Below are 14,071 nucleotides of genomic sequence, written 5' to 3'. Positions count from 1 at the left end.
TAGAGGAGTGCCAGTCTGATATGCAGAGGGGACAAAGTGGGTGGCCTCTGTCCCTTAACAGGGTCGTGGACCAACTATTGATCATGTGCCTCACCACATGCGACAAGGTGTAAAGACAGGCGGCAGCGGATCGTGTGGAAGCTGTGATGTTTCTTACATGTCTTTCTGTTTTCACTGCGCATTCAACCATACTACGTCCACGCGTGTGCTGTGTTGATAACATTCTGTCATTTCCACGGTACAAATGTGGGACAGCTCTTAGAGCCAAGCCTTCTGTTTGTGTGGGTGTCCCCAGCACGCGCACGCAGGAAGTTCCTTTCCTGTCGAGAACGCGAGATGACGTAAGCTGCTTGCCGCGCAGTGATGATGGCGGTTCGTGAACGCGCAGTAAAAGTAATGGCTGCTCTGGATCGGCGGGTTCCTAGCCTCGATGATTTCGTGGGTCAAAGCTGGACTGCCTGGGCCGATTGGGCGGGCATGACGCCGGCGGATGGTAAGGAAACACCCTGACACAAACACTGATCGGTACGGAGCCATTTAACGGAAGCAGCAGTGTTTATTTTCGCGGAAACGCAGGACAGAGCTAAACATGTTACCCAAACAAAGACCCTACCGGGTCCTAGTGCTGGGTGGGTAACATGTTGGTCTTCACTAGGTTACAAAAATTGTAATTGTAAGGACACAGTCATTGTAGCATGATTTTCACCTGTGTGGTCATAAAACAGTCTGCAGCGTTTAGGGGAGACCATTCGTGTGGAGAAAACTGGCAGGGCTGGCTGACATCAGAGCGGAAGGAGGCTAGTGTGGACGGCTGGCCGTGGAAAGCGAGGATACAAGCTACCATGCGAGCCCGACTAGCCGGTGGCGACGAGGTAGTTAGCATTAGCATGCTAACGCTAGCAGCAGCCGGATTCAGAGCAGACGCCGGTGACGGAGGAGGAGTCTGACGCTTTTGCACCGCTGGCCCATCCTGTGATAGAAGGAAACATTTTGTGTGTCGTTCCCACTTCGCTTCCTTCGTTTCCTAAACAATGATACTCGTGGACTCGCCATACGATTCCTCATATATGTGGCTTCTGCCCACAGTGTTCTTGCTAGCTTGAACTCACTGTTTGGCGTTTCTCCAGTGCTGCTCTGCCCATTAACTGTCAGATAGTCTCCCCACCACCCAGTGCCATTAGCTACTCCCTGCTGATCGTATACTTGGACTACGAGTAATTCCTGAAGAAACGGTTGATCTGAGTCAATTACATAACACAGCTTATTAATATGGGCTATGTGTGATGTAAGATGAGCATTACTAATGATGATACTGTGGCCAACATCACAGCTGACAGTGGCTGTCTTGAACATGTGTTTCAGGGCCTGATGTGGATGACTGCAATAAGAATGGCAAAAAGGCTGCAGAGGCAATGTCACTCAGTAAAGAGGGTAAGTGTGCAGGTTGGAAACATGCCTCATACTTATGGATCTCAGCTTTTCTAACAAACACACCTTTGCAAATACACATGCTGGATGCTGTTTATGAGAACATGACACCACAACTCAGGGGTACCTGACAGTGCGTGTGAGGATCACACGGCCATAAGAGCCAAACAAGGCTGATCTGAAGCCCCCACTGTTCTTAGTTTGAATCTGCTGTGGAGGTTTGGTTAAAAAAACTTTGGCCAGACTCAGAATGTTTCGTCAAGCCAAAAGTTTAACAATGAAGAGTCTTCACAGAGCTCACGCTGGGTTTCAGATCGCTTATCGTGAACACAGCTTTTGTTGGAAATAGGCTTAGATTTCTATTTTTCTTTTGTAGTTATGTTAACAGCTTATAACACTACACAAGCCACATGCTTTGTAATGCTGTGCATTGTAACACGCGTCTGTGACGACGGTGTGTTGGAGCGTATTTGGCACGTAGAGGAGCGTGAGTGTTTGGCACATGCACGCCAGCTTCGTCGTTCTAAATGAAGCTTTGCAGCGTTTCCAGCCTGACCGGCCTGTGGTTCCAGCTAGCACCAAGCTCCTGCTCATGGTGCACGTCAGGGGAACCTCACCAGTTTATGCCATCATTTACAATCCGATTTTTATGTCAATGAATTTCTCATAAAGGTTTGTGTTTGTAACAAAGTGCACACTAAGGTTGGGCGACTGGACGTGTTTACCGACGACAGGCTGATCGACACTCCTCCATCATTGTCTAACTGCTTCGATCGAGGGCTGGATAGCGTTAGCTTCTATATAGTGTGCACGTCCAAACTTCTGTTTGGCAAACTTTTACTCACAGTTATTGGCTTCCACATACCGACGTGTTGGCGTGTGGCTGTGCGTGAATATGTGTTTGTGCCGCTGTGCTGCAGATGCATGAAAACAGCCAGCTTCTTATTAAGACCACCAGGAGGCTGACTGGCCCGTCACTGGTCAGGGCAGCGGATGCATTCTGGTCCCCAGTCGGGTGGATTTACGTGAGCCTGGCTGAGGACTGTCGTGTGATCATCCTGTATACCTGTACGCCTGCTCCTGGGGCGGGATATTGACTTGCACATACATACATGCTGTTTGACCCAGAAACCGGGGAGTTTATTTGTGAGCAGGGGAAGAAGTGGATGGCTATCAGCCGCTAAAATGTCTTTACTGACTTATAATTCTGCTAATACGTTCATGCTGTTTTCTCTAAGACACGGCTCCACTCATAATGCCTTCAGTAGACACACGGGACTCTTTCACTGACAAACACAAGCTGGAAAAGAGGAGATGTGTTCGTGAGCACAGTGATACAGAGCTCATCACATCATTTCAATAAACACGCTCGGCCTGTTTTTGGAGATGATGTAAGAGGATACCTGCTCCCCAGTGTCAGCATGTGTGCACCATGATGCTGTGCACATTCCGAGGACGCGTCAGCGAGAGGGAGCACTCAGCTTTAGTAGTTTAGAAGTATTTAGGCTATCGCACCAAGTGAAAGATGCTAACAGCACCACAAGGTGCTCTTTGTGCCTATGACGCATGAAAACTGTGCCGACCTTAAATGACAGCAACGAGAGTCACAGCTGGTTTACTGTTTGGTGTGCGGGGAGACGTTCACATGCAGAGTTTCAAACACTTTTTCAGCTGGTGGATACATTTGTGGTGCTGCTACATTTTGCAGCGATAGTTTCATGGCATGTTTTGCAAAGACTGCATTTTGTTCGACATCCTCCTCGTGAAATCCGAACGACATGCATCTGCAGCATGGGTTACATGCAGACAGCTTAATATTTCTCAATGGTTCCCATAAAGCCACTTTAACCATTGTACGTGGAAAAACCCGCGATACGTTGAGTATATTCGATATATCGCACACCCATACCTTGGTAGTGAGTGAAACAAAGCCTGAAACTGTCATCACATTCAACTGAGTCTGCAAATACTTAGTCGGGTAAGTAAGCCCCGACTTACAGCTTCTCCATGGAACAGGCTACACAGTAGAAGCAGATCCAGCAGCACAGCAGGCTACGAGCATGTCAGTCGCAAGAAGCACGCCTGATCTGCACGTGCAGATTTAGGATGTTTGAAACCGTAGGTTCCTCTAAGTGAGAGTACGTCTTTCTGTGTTCTCCACTCTTCTTCAAGACATGTCCATCTTTGGCCTCTACCCTGGCCATGACGACTTCTACCTGGTGGTTTGCAGCCATTGCGGGCAGGTCGTGAAGCCACAGGCCTTTGAAAAGCACTGCGAGCGGAGACACGGGCCTGTGGCCAAGCTGTACGCCCGCTTACGCTCTCCCACCCCGGCACCGCAACCCCAACAGAGAAGCCATCACGGCCCCTCTCCTCCTCATGGGACCAACGCTGCTTCGTGGGAGGGTCGAAACCAGGGAGTCGGGCAGCTCCGGGCGGCTCCACCTTCACCCGTCACACCACCACAGTACAGATACTCGAAGACTTCCAAGGACGGAGTGCGGTAAGAACACAGTCCAGTCAAAATGTCCGAGCTTGATTAAAGCAATAATAGATGATGTCAGCTGTTCAGAGTGTAGTGGCTAGCTTGGATTGGACGTGCAATGATTTTGTTCGTCTCTAAATCCTCTGTACAAATGTTGTAATGTGTTCTTATATCTAATTGAAATAACAAATAGGCCTCTGAGTGTTGGCCTCTCTTTGTAGCGAGTCATCCAAACCACACAGCAGCACATTAATGACTAACCTTTAAACCTGATGCTCTTTGTCACTGTGCTGTGTTTACATTATTAGCCCTAGCTCTGTAGCTAGCTGAAGCTCCAGTGACCCCATAGTCATAATCTTTGATCAGGTAATAGCAGAACCGTATGTTCTGGTGCATCATGTTTAGATGGAAGCTAGCACCATAGATCCTCCATGGATGCTGACTGTATAATAACACCTGTCATAACAGCCAAGCTAAACCTTTTCTTAGGGATGAAGGGTGTTGGCTGTTTTTGAACTCAGTGCTTGCTGGAGTCTGGGGACTACAGACAGGGTTGCACCCAGAAATGAGGTCGGACTTGTCTGTGGTCGAATCTGTCTCAGCTCATCGCCACTCGAGTTTTCTCTCAAATACACATTTGTTTGACTTTTTTATTTTCGAGTTTTGGTGAGTTGAAGCCCTTTGGCGCGTCCTGATGTGTGCTACGCTGTAACCTGCTCGTGGCAGTACCCGTTACATCGTTCCAGCTTGTAGGAAACGATTGGTGTTTGGAGAGAAGCCGGCATGAAAGTGGGCATCTTCTTCAGTTGCTGACTTCCTGTCATACTTGGTGGAGCGTGGTGGATGATCATATTAAAGTTATTAATCACTGAGTGTCGAGCTTACAGCTCAGTACAAAAGCCTCACACACCTTCCTATCCAAACCTTGTGTTTGCAACCAATCAGCACAGAGCTGTGTTAGAGAGAGACGAACACATGATCTGAGAGAGCACAGCTAATGTAGAGCGCAGGACTGAAACGTGTGAATGAGCACATTAGAGCCCTCTTATTCACACATGGTTGTTTTTCATTGGCTACGATGACAAACTGTGAACTTCTTCTCTTGTCACCAAGACACTCCCCACTGGAGAAGTCCCACAGCAGTCACTATGACTCTTCGGTATTCAAGCAGCCACCACCTCTCGAGCCTCCCATGAGCTCCCCACCTCCGTCTCTCAGAGATCCCCCTTGGCCACACGGAGCTACTCCGCCTGGTAGATCTTCACCCAGTGACAGGCACCCCACAGTGAGAAAGGATTCCACTCAAACCTCCGCTGCCACACGCCACCGCATCCCCAGACCCTACAACAAAGTGGCTTCCAGTGAGTACAAGTTCAGACGTGCAGGCAATAGAGAAAGTAGATGTCAGTAGAAGTGTGGTGCGTTCCCGAATAAGTCGGAAGTCGATGCCAAGTTTTAAAGGTTTTTGTGGAATGCTCCCTTTCCCACTCGGAAAGTCCGAGCCAACCAATGTGACCCGAGGTAGCAATCCAAGATGGCGGCACTGTTAAAACAAGCCGAGCGTCACTCCGAGCTATTCTGGAACGCTGCATTCATGTGTCTGTGCGATGTCATTGTTCTGTTTGAGTCTGCAGCCGGTGTCTGCTGACACACGGCGTGACGCGCTGTGATGCATCATGAAGGATCAGCCTGCCAAGTGCAGAGAGCGCAGCTGCAGCACGGCTGGAGCGCAGCTGCAGCTCCAGCCGTGCTGCAGCTGCGCAGACGGCCGTTTGCTTTCAAATAGAATGCAACCGTGTGTCCACACGTGTGGACAACAGAGACGTGAGCTTGTGCTGTCACACTGTGGCTCACGTGGCTTCTGTGTGTCCTCAGAGAGGAAGTGCGACTTGGACAAACACTGCGGCGTCCTTGACCCCGACAGGAAGAAAGTGTGCACCCGCCTCCTGACATGCAATGTAAGCAACACACACACACACGTGCTGTCCCATGTTAGTGCTTCAGTGTGGGTAAGTACAGGGTGAGGCGTGCTGTCAGGCTGTGACCCAGTGACAGGGCAGCGTGTGGACTTCGAGCCTGCCCGCCATGGTTCAGCCCTCACGCACACTCATCATGCTGTTATCACTGAATGTTTGTGTAAACCTGTGTGTCATATTTGTGTGTGTCACATGTCATTCTGTCATTGAAGTTATCCTGCACAGCCGTGAGTCCTCTTTGTTGTCCGATGTATTTTCCACTCTGGATCGATCTCCTCAACAATGTGATATCAAATATTTGACAGTTTTCCACAGTGGAGATTCCCATCGTGGTCTTCACCACAGCTCTCCCATTTCAAACTGGTGTGAGGTCCAGTCTGTCCCAAACTCGGTGTCTTTCCATCTCGTGTTGAGCTCTGGAAGCACCAATAAAGCCTATTCTTCATAATATTTCCGGAAACATGTCACCATAGGTGTGGCTGAAACGTCACAGTATAGAGTAACAATGCAGGATTGGAACTGGCAGTGAAGAGGACACGTGCAGTGCATCAACACAACACACTCTGACAGTGATTCACACACGGCTCCAACCTGCCACGGAGCATCCTGGCAGCTCGTTTGGACTCACCTGTGGACAGAAACAGGTGCCGGCCATACGTCAGTCACACCTGAAGCCAGTTACACTGGAGGGAGGTTCCCTCGACCTGTGTGTGGTCACAACGCTGTGGCTGAGCTCCCTGCACAGAAGACAACAGTGACGAACAACTCCAAGCTGTTCTGCAGACTCGGGGCTCGAACTGTCCATCGACATGTGAAGGAAACGAAAGGCAGGAGAGCCAGGACCGCCCACTGCTGGGACAGAAAAAAGCCGCCTTGGAGTTTACCACAGTGCACGTGAGGAAGCCGAACGTGCTGTGGACACACGAGACCATCAGAAAACAGAGCGAGGCCTACCAAGGAGACGACACAGTAGCTACAGTCAGACACGGTGCAGGTTGCTGCCTCTGGCCTGACGGTGTGCGAGGCATCATGAGATCTGAAGACTACCAGTGTAGGGTCAGTGTGAGACAGCTGGGTCAGAGGTCATGGGACCAGCAGGACCAGGACCCCGACACGCCTCTGTTTGTGTGAAGACGACACGCTAATCTGAATCCCACTGATCACGCATGGAGACGTGTCAGAACTGCGCCCTCCAGATCGCAGTTTGCAAAAGGAGAGCGGTCGACAATCGCAGTCCAGACGTGCAGCTTGTTGATGATAGAGGTGACCGACTGCAGTTATTCTTCTGAGTTGTGTGTGAAACGCTGTCAAGTCTTTAGTGTTGATCCACTGCACATACAGGAAGTAAACATGTGTACACCAAAACAGCTCTCTGGGAGAAATGGTGCTTCTACTGGGAACAACCATTTCAGCCATGACTGTCCTGGAAAACTGGGGGGTTCGTACAGGCGCTTCATTAATGGGGGACAACTTCTGCTGTGATGTTCAGATGAAAATGTCCTCGGCTGTGGGAGGAGTTTAATGTGGACTCTATAGGTGGGGGATGATGTCATCTGCCAAAAGTACTGTTATACTGTCCTGTTATTGAAAGAATTGATTCTGAAACTCCACAGTATCCAGTCAGTCCCAGTCACACAAGCCTGCTCAGATCCACAGCAAACACACAATCTGATCTGTCCTTCCCTCAGATTCACTCCATCCACCAGAGGAGGAAGGTGGTGGGCCGCAGCAAGAACTTTGACCAGCTAGTGGCAGAACTCAAGACCAGGGTTCGAGAGAAAGGGAGCCCAGCCCTGGAGGGAGGCTCCTCGACGGGACAGTCCCTCAGCCCAGAGGCCCCCAGGGAGCAAGCTGGTACTCCACACTGCAGGAGACCTTTGGTCACCCTCCCTGCCTTCAGGTTGTGAAGAATGCTGAAGCTAAGGATGCTTATAGAAGAAGTTAGGACTCTTCTAGAGATAAATAATCATCTTTTTACTGATTATAGCGGCTCAAACATGGTTTGGCTTGCAGGATTCATGTGTAGTCAGCTGCTGGAAAACATGCTGGGAAAACTGTTTTATCAAGCAGCTAACAGCTGCTGCTGTAACATAGACATGCTGGGCTGATGATCTGCTAAACTAACACCCAGGTGTTCGTTCTGTTACATAATCCCCAGCAAGTTTAAAGTCTTCTCAGATGAGTCCACCAGTTCCCGGCTCAGTACAGCGTGTGCATCAAGTATAGGGAAGGAGCTGATGTGGTGCTGCTGAGGGTGTAACTGGATCTGGATGGTCCTGTGTGTGTTTTCTCTAGTTGGCCTACGGCTGTGGTAGAGAGTGCCCCAGAGGAGGAGAGCCAGCGGTCGGATGAGGGTAATCCCAGAGTCCCCTCACCTCTGGTCCACGGACGAATCTCGAGCGATGAAAGCGAGGCAGAAGGAAACGACGAGCGAGCTGAGTTTCCATCTTCGGCTGCACATCCCAGACCAGCGGCGGTGAGACGTCCTTACTGGGGCTCAGCACCCACAGAGCCCAGCCTCTGATCACCATAGGCTGAGACGTTACATAGTGACAGAAGGACGCCCATGTTGTATCCTGATGTCCCCAAGGACACAGGGGAGACACAGGGGAGACGCAGGGGGGACGCAGGGGAGACGCAGGGGGGACACAGGGGAGACACAGGGGGGACACAGGGGAGACACAGGGGGGACACACACAGAGCGCGCACACACAGGAGCCGCACACACAGAGCGCGCACACACAGAGCGCACACACACAACAGACACACACACAGAGCGCACACACACAGAAGACACACACACACAGCGCACACACAGAGCGCACACACAGCGCACACAACAGACACACACACACACACAGCACTCACAACAGACACACACACACAGAGCGCGCGCTCTGTGTGTGTGTGTCTGTTGTGTGTGTGCGCTGTGTGTGTGTGTCTGTTGTGTGCGCGCGCTCTGTGTGTGTGTCTGTTGTGAGTGCTGTGTGTGTGTGTGTGTCTGTTGTGTGTGCGCGCTCTGTGTGTGCGCGCGCTCTGTGTGTGTGTGTCTGACACAACAGACACACACACACAGAGCGCACACACACAACAGACACACACACAGAGCGCACCACACAGAGCGCACACACACAGAGCGCACACACACAACAGACGCACACACAGAGCGCACACACACAACAGACGCACACACAGAGCGCACACACAGAGCGCGCACACACAACAGACGCACACACAGAGCGCGCACACAGAGCGCGCACACACAACAGACGCACACACAGAGCGCGCACACACAACAGACGCACACACAGAGCGCGCGCACACAGAGCGCACACACAGCACACACAACGGACACACACACAGAGCGCACACACAGAGCGCACACACACAACAGACACACACACAGAGCGCACACACAGCGCACACACAACAGACACACAGAAGACACAGGCTGTGATAATGAGACCTGTGTGTCTGCTGTGTGTCTCCTTTGTGTCTCCTTTGTGTCTGCTGTGTGTCTGCTGTGTGTCTCCTTTGTGTCTGCTGTGTGTCTCCTTTGTGTCTCCTGTGTGTCTGCTGTGTGTCTCCTTTGTGTCTGCTGTGTGTCTCCTGTGTGTCTGCTGTGTGTCTCCTGTGTGTCTCCTGTGTGTCTCCTTTGTGTCTCCTGTGTGTCTCCTGTGTGTCTGCTGTGTGTCTGCTGTGTGTCTCCTGTGTGTCTGCTGTGTGTCTGCTGTGTGTCTCCTGTGTGTCTGCTGTGTGTCTCCTGTGTGTCTCCTTTGTGTCTGCTGTGTGTCCCCTTTGTGTCTGCTGTGTGTCTCCTGTGTGTCTCCTGTGTGTCTCCTGTGTGTCTGCTGTGTGTCTCCTTTGTGTCTCCTGTGTGTCTGCTGTGTGTCTGCTGTGTGTGTGCTGTGTGTGGATAAAGCAGCATGGTTGCAGTGATGCCACAGGTTCTTCCACGCTGTCAGGCACTTTTCTGAAAGACTGACTGCAAACAGCACGGTGCTTAAATAGATACAAATACAAAAGTAGACGTGTGAAAAGCAACTCAAAGGATTTTGTGAAGTTCCAAAGCAAGCAGAGTTGTGTTGAATGTAAACTCAGACACCATCATATCTGCACAGCCTCTGGCACGTGGCCTAAACACAACAGTGCACGTTTTAAACCCAGAGCCGTGCTCGATGTTTAAAGGTGTATTCTTGTTTTTAAAGGTGTGCTCGTTCGGAAGCCGTGTGTTGGGTCAGGGCATCTACACGTTTGACAGGAGACTACACCACCTGAGGTCTGCCTTCAGCAGCATGCTGGAACAGCACATCAGCGCCCATCTTTGGAAGTAAGACGTCCCTGTGAACAGAGCTTCATGTGAATATATGTGTGTTTACTACTCAGTTACTGTCAGCAGCTGTGGTGCAACAATGGAACGACCCACGGACACCGGGGTCAGTGTCAGTACTGGGAGCACCCTGACTGCACCCTGCACAGGCTGCACAGGTAGTCCTCCAGGCTGTGTGCCCTTTTCAGGTGGTTTGCTGCCTCTCCCTGCACAGCCTCAACAGCATGCAGGAGTCTCCAGGAGATGGACAGATGCTGCAGAAGGTCCTTAACCCACATCAAGACTGGTGTCTGCTCCTTTGTGTGGGAACTCTGAGCACTGCCAGAGCCCCACAGGACGATCTGCAGCAGGCCACGGGTGTGAATGTCTCTGACATTATATTCTGTGCTTTAGACAGAGCAGTTCACCCTGACTGTGACACACATGGAGATGCTGACTGTAGCCTAGTTCAGCACGACAGGTTTGGTTGTCAGTCAGTGCTGATGTGGGGATGCACATCCATGGATGTGGGAGCATGCCCTGATACTGTCAGGCATGAACAGCAGCATGGAAAAGAGTTGGAGCTGCTTTGATTCACTGTAAAAAGCCCAAACATTATCAAACAGTGTAGCATCCTTTTGTTCCTGACACAGGAAATGTGTGAGATGGTCTGAGACACTGTCCTGCTGGAAGCATCCATTAGAAAATGGATGCACTGTGTTGATAAAGCGATGGATGCAGTCGGCAACAATACAGGTAGGCTGTGGCATTAACAACACTCGGTCCATAACGTCACATCAGTGTGACTCGTTCAGGCAAAGCCGGAGAGACAGAGCAGCAGTTTGAAATACTCACAATGCCACGTTTAACGTTCTTCCTCCATCAGATGCTCGGTCTGAGCTGGAGCAGGTCCTGAGAAACTGTGTCGTGTGGCAGCAGTTTCCTGCTAACAACGTGTGCCTGCACACAGCACAGGGGCTGATATACTGGGCAGTGCAGGAACAGAGACACTCAGTGCTTACATGTTACAGCAGCACAAACAAGGCTGGCACAGAGGTGCACCCTGGCTTCTTTGGTTCAACGAAGATGACCTCACAGTGCACCCAGCTCCAGACTGCTGTCTGGGCTTTATGTTCCACGTGGCAGGGTGACCGAGTGAGGGTGAGGCGGGGGTGTGGCCACTGTAAACATGGCTGTGCTGTCAGACACTGCAGGTGGGCTCATCTGTTCTTTTTTCCCTCTGTCCAGGAAAATACCTCAAGCTGCAGACCTTCAGTCTCCTCCTCCTTCAGCCAAGACCATCACATCCGTGTCTCCCACCATCATGTCCTCCTCTTCATCACATTCTAAGGTTCGCACAGGAAGTCATATTAGCTCCTCCCTCAAAACGGCGTCATCCTCATCATCTTCCAGTCGAGGGCCGGGGAGGCCCCCGACATCCACGCAGTTAGAGAACTACGGGAGCAATAGCAGCAGCATCATCGCTGGTAGTCACGGCGCGCCTGCGGCGACGCGCTACACCAGTCCCGGGCGACCCAAGAATCCAGTCGGACGTCCCAGCAAGCAAATGTTGAAGCTGCGAGAGCAAGTCGCTACAGCCGCTGTTCTCCGCAAGCGCAAAGTCCCATCCCAGGAAGGAGAGCACTCGGGTCCCGACAGGAACTGCATCGTCCTCCAGGACAGGGGCCGCCCGCCTTCCAACACGTCGTCTTTATCTTCCAAAGCGCACGCACAGACCAATGGCACGCTCTCCCCCAGCAGCAAACCCCACCCCCAGCCTTCCCCCACAGACGCCCAGTCGCCGACCACAAAGGCTATTTGGACTTACAGACGGACACACCCTCCTCTGGGAGACCCTTCTCCCACCACCAATTCCCACAGCCGTGCTTGCGTGGGAGACTCAGGGCTGCACGGGCAGGGCAGCGGGAGGGTCTTTGAGCACCAAATGGGAACGGTGAAGAAACGCAAAGCTGGTCGTACGGAGGATAACGCTCCCTCCTCTAAGCCTTCAGCCCACTGCCTGACTTCCTCCTCTTCTTCCAGCTCTGCCACTTCGTCTCCACGCTCAAACTTCTACCCCTGGAAAGACAATAAAAGCGGGACGCTTTCTGGGGGTGTGGAGAAGAAACTGGGCACACAGAAGGTAGGTTTGGACGAGGGGAAATGGGTGTACTGAGCAGTTCCAGTCCACACTTGGCCCCTGCAAAGGCGACTAGGAGTAACCCTTGAACCTCTTTTGAGAACGGAGTGGTTTCTGTTGTGTTTCTGCTTGTATGACTGCGTTAGTGAGGGCGGCCTCTGCCTGTGCAGCTACCTCGCAGCTCGTCACCTGTGTTCACTGGTGTAGCTGATGAGACTGCCTCTGCACAGCTGAAAGGATGCTGCCAGTCAGACAGTTGTACCGTGCAACCAGCTCAGTGCCTCACAGTGCATATAGAGGAATCATGTTTCTGCATAGACGCAGCAGTTTACTGCTGACTTGTTGAAGGTGCAGCTGCTGCCCTCTGGGTAATTACAAAGTGCCATAGATAAGTCAGGTCATACTTCTCAGAGTCTTTGTTGTCAGCGACATAGTCTTGGACTAGACTAACACAGGTCTGCTGCAAGGTATTAAAAATGACTATTACTCAACCGAGAGCTGTTTCCATGACGATCAGTGACGCCCAGCAGCGGTGGACAGGGATTCCCGCCACGCTCCGAGGAGCTGGTGAAATACTCCACAGGCTGACTCGGTCTTAAACTGGCTCTGTGTGAAACATGGATCTTTGTTTAATATGAATGCAAAGAGCAGCTGTCTAAACAAAAGTAATAATTTTACTAATTTTCTTTTGTCCTACAGCCAAAACTGCACCATTAAGTGTGCCTGCCTTACAAGCCACGATGAGGGAGCCAGCTCTGCTCAGTCCAGGACTGAGCCAACAGGACTGTGTGTGTCTGTGTGTGCCTTCTGTCTGTGGAGCGTACGCTCAGGTGTGAATGTGACCGCTTGTTTGTACGTGCAGTGTCGATGTAGTGTGGATCGCAGCTGGGTGTGTAGGTCTGGGTGAGTGAAGGAGGGTGGGAGGAAGTTCAGAGCGTATGGATTTAGAAATACCTCACGACCATCTGGTTATGCTGCTAAATGAAATGTTGGTTTATAAAAATTGATTAAAAATGTCATTTTCACTTGGTTTCTGTCACTTCTTTATCATTTTGGAAATGTGCTCTCATGGTCCAGTTTGAATGTTGGGCTGAATTCAGTGGTGCACGTTTTACAAGTAGAAACTAGATGATGTGACTGCATTAACACATATTTATCCCCACAGCTGCCTCAAGCTGCTTTATGTTATTAAAGACTGCTGTAATAGAGGGAAACCCCAACAATGACCCTCTGACAGAACCGGGCTGAGGAGGGGGCAGCCGTCACGACTGGTAGGGAGTGAGGGGACACGTGGAAGGTGGCCAGGGCTTAAATGATTAAATGCAAAGAGTGAGTGAAGACACAGCAGATTCAGGGTCACCTGATCCAGCCTTAACTACATACTCGATCATCTTAAAAGTCTGACATCTATTAGGGGGATATGGTACTATGAAGTCTTTTAGATTAAGATTGTATATGAGGAGCAGAATTTGAGTCTGGATCAACAGGCAGACTGTCCCGAGTACCTGTCAGTACTCTGGCTGCAGCATGTTGGAACAAATAAAGGAAACGGGACATTTTTAGGATCGCCTAATATCGAATTACTGCAGTGCAAGCTACATCTAATAAATGCACAAACTAGTTTTTCAGCATTACTCTGAGACAATTTCTTTATAATTTTAGATTTTTTTTTTTTTTTTTGTGCATTTGCATTTTGCGCACTGAAGGACATCTCATGGTCACAGGCCAAGGTA

General features: G+C 50.7%; 1 protein-coding gene across 3 annotated transcripts; it reads left to right on the top strand.

Moving 5' to 3' along the window:
• The first annotated feature begins 316 nt into the window (after nucleotides 1–316).
• On the top strand, nucleotides 317–13,363 carry atxn7l2a (ataxin 7-like 2a). 3 transcript variants are annotated; one of them, XM_084927333.1, is made up of 10 exons: nucleotides 349–493; nucleotides 1,363–1,431; nucleotides 3,601–3,931; nucleotides 5,027–5,274; nucleotides 5,789–5,871; nucleotides 7,578–7,789; nucleotides 8,185–8,365; nucleotides 10,098–10,219; nucleotides 11,447–12,341; nucleotides 13,038–13,363. In XM_084927333.1, the coding sequence occupies exons 1-10, from the start codon at nucleotides 364–366 to the stop codon at nucleotides 13,053–13,055; spliced, it is 2,289 nt and encodes a 762-aa protein (XP_084783459.1). In that variant the 5' UTR covers nucleotides 349–363; the 3' UTR covers nucleotides 13,056–13,363. The 3 variants fall into 3 exon arrangements, with proteins under 3 accessions (XP_084783460.1, XP_084783459.1, XP_084783461.1); XM_084927334.1 differs by having other exon boundaries at nucleotides 317–493; nucleotides 11,447–13,363; XM_084927335.1 differs by lacking the exon at nucleotides 349–493 and adding an exon at nucleotides 536–872 and having other exon boundaries at nucleotides 11,447–13,363.
• Nucleotides 13,364–14,071: the final 708 nt, after the last annotated feature.

The sequence above is a fragment of the Perissodus microlepis genome, chromosome 5, assembly GCF_051167445.1.
Source record: "Perissodus microlepis isolate ML-2025 ecotype Zambia chromosome 5, ASM5116744v1, whole genome shotgun sequence".
In the NCBI taxonomy this organism is placed as follows: Eukaryota; Metazoa; Chordata; class Actinopteri; order Cichliformes; family Cichlidae; genus Perissodus; species Perissodus microlepis.
Note: the sequence above shows the minus strand (reverse complement) of the source record. Positions and strands in the feature narration are given on the sequence as shown.

Excerpts from the sequence above, each read along its gene's own strand:
- atxn7l2a (XM_084927334.1), top strand. The coding sequence starts at position 364 with ATGATGGCGGTTCGTGAACGCGCAGTAAAAGTAATGGCTGCTCTGGAT. Across the intron at positions 1,432-3,600 it reads AATGTCACTCAGTAAAGAGG|ACATGTCCATCTTTGGCCTC; the intron begins GTAAGTGTGCAG and ends CTCTTCTTCAAG. Across the intron at positions 7,790-8,184 it reads GTCACCCTCCCTGCCTTCAG|TTGGCCTACGGCTGTGGTAG; the intron begins GTTGTGAAGAAT and ends TGTTTTCTCTAG.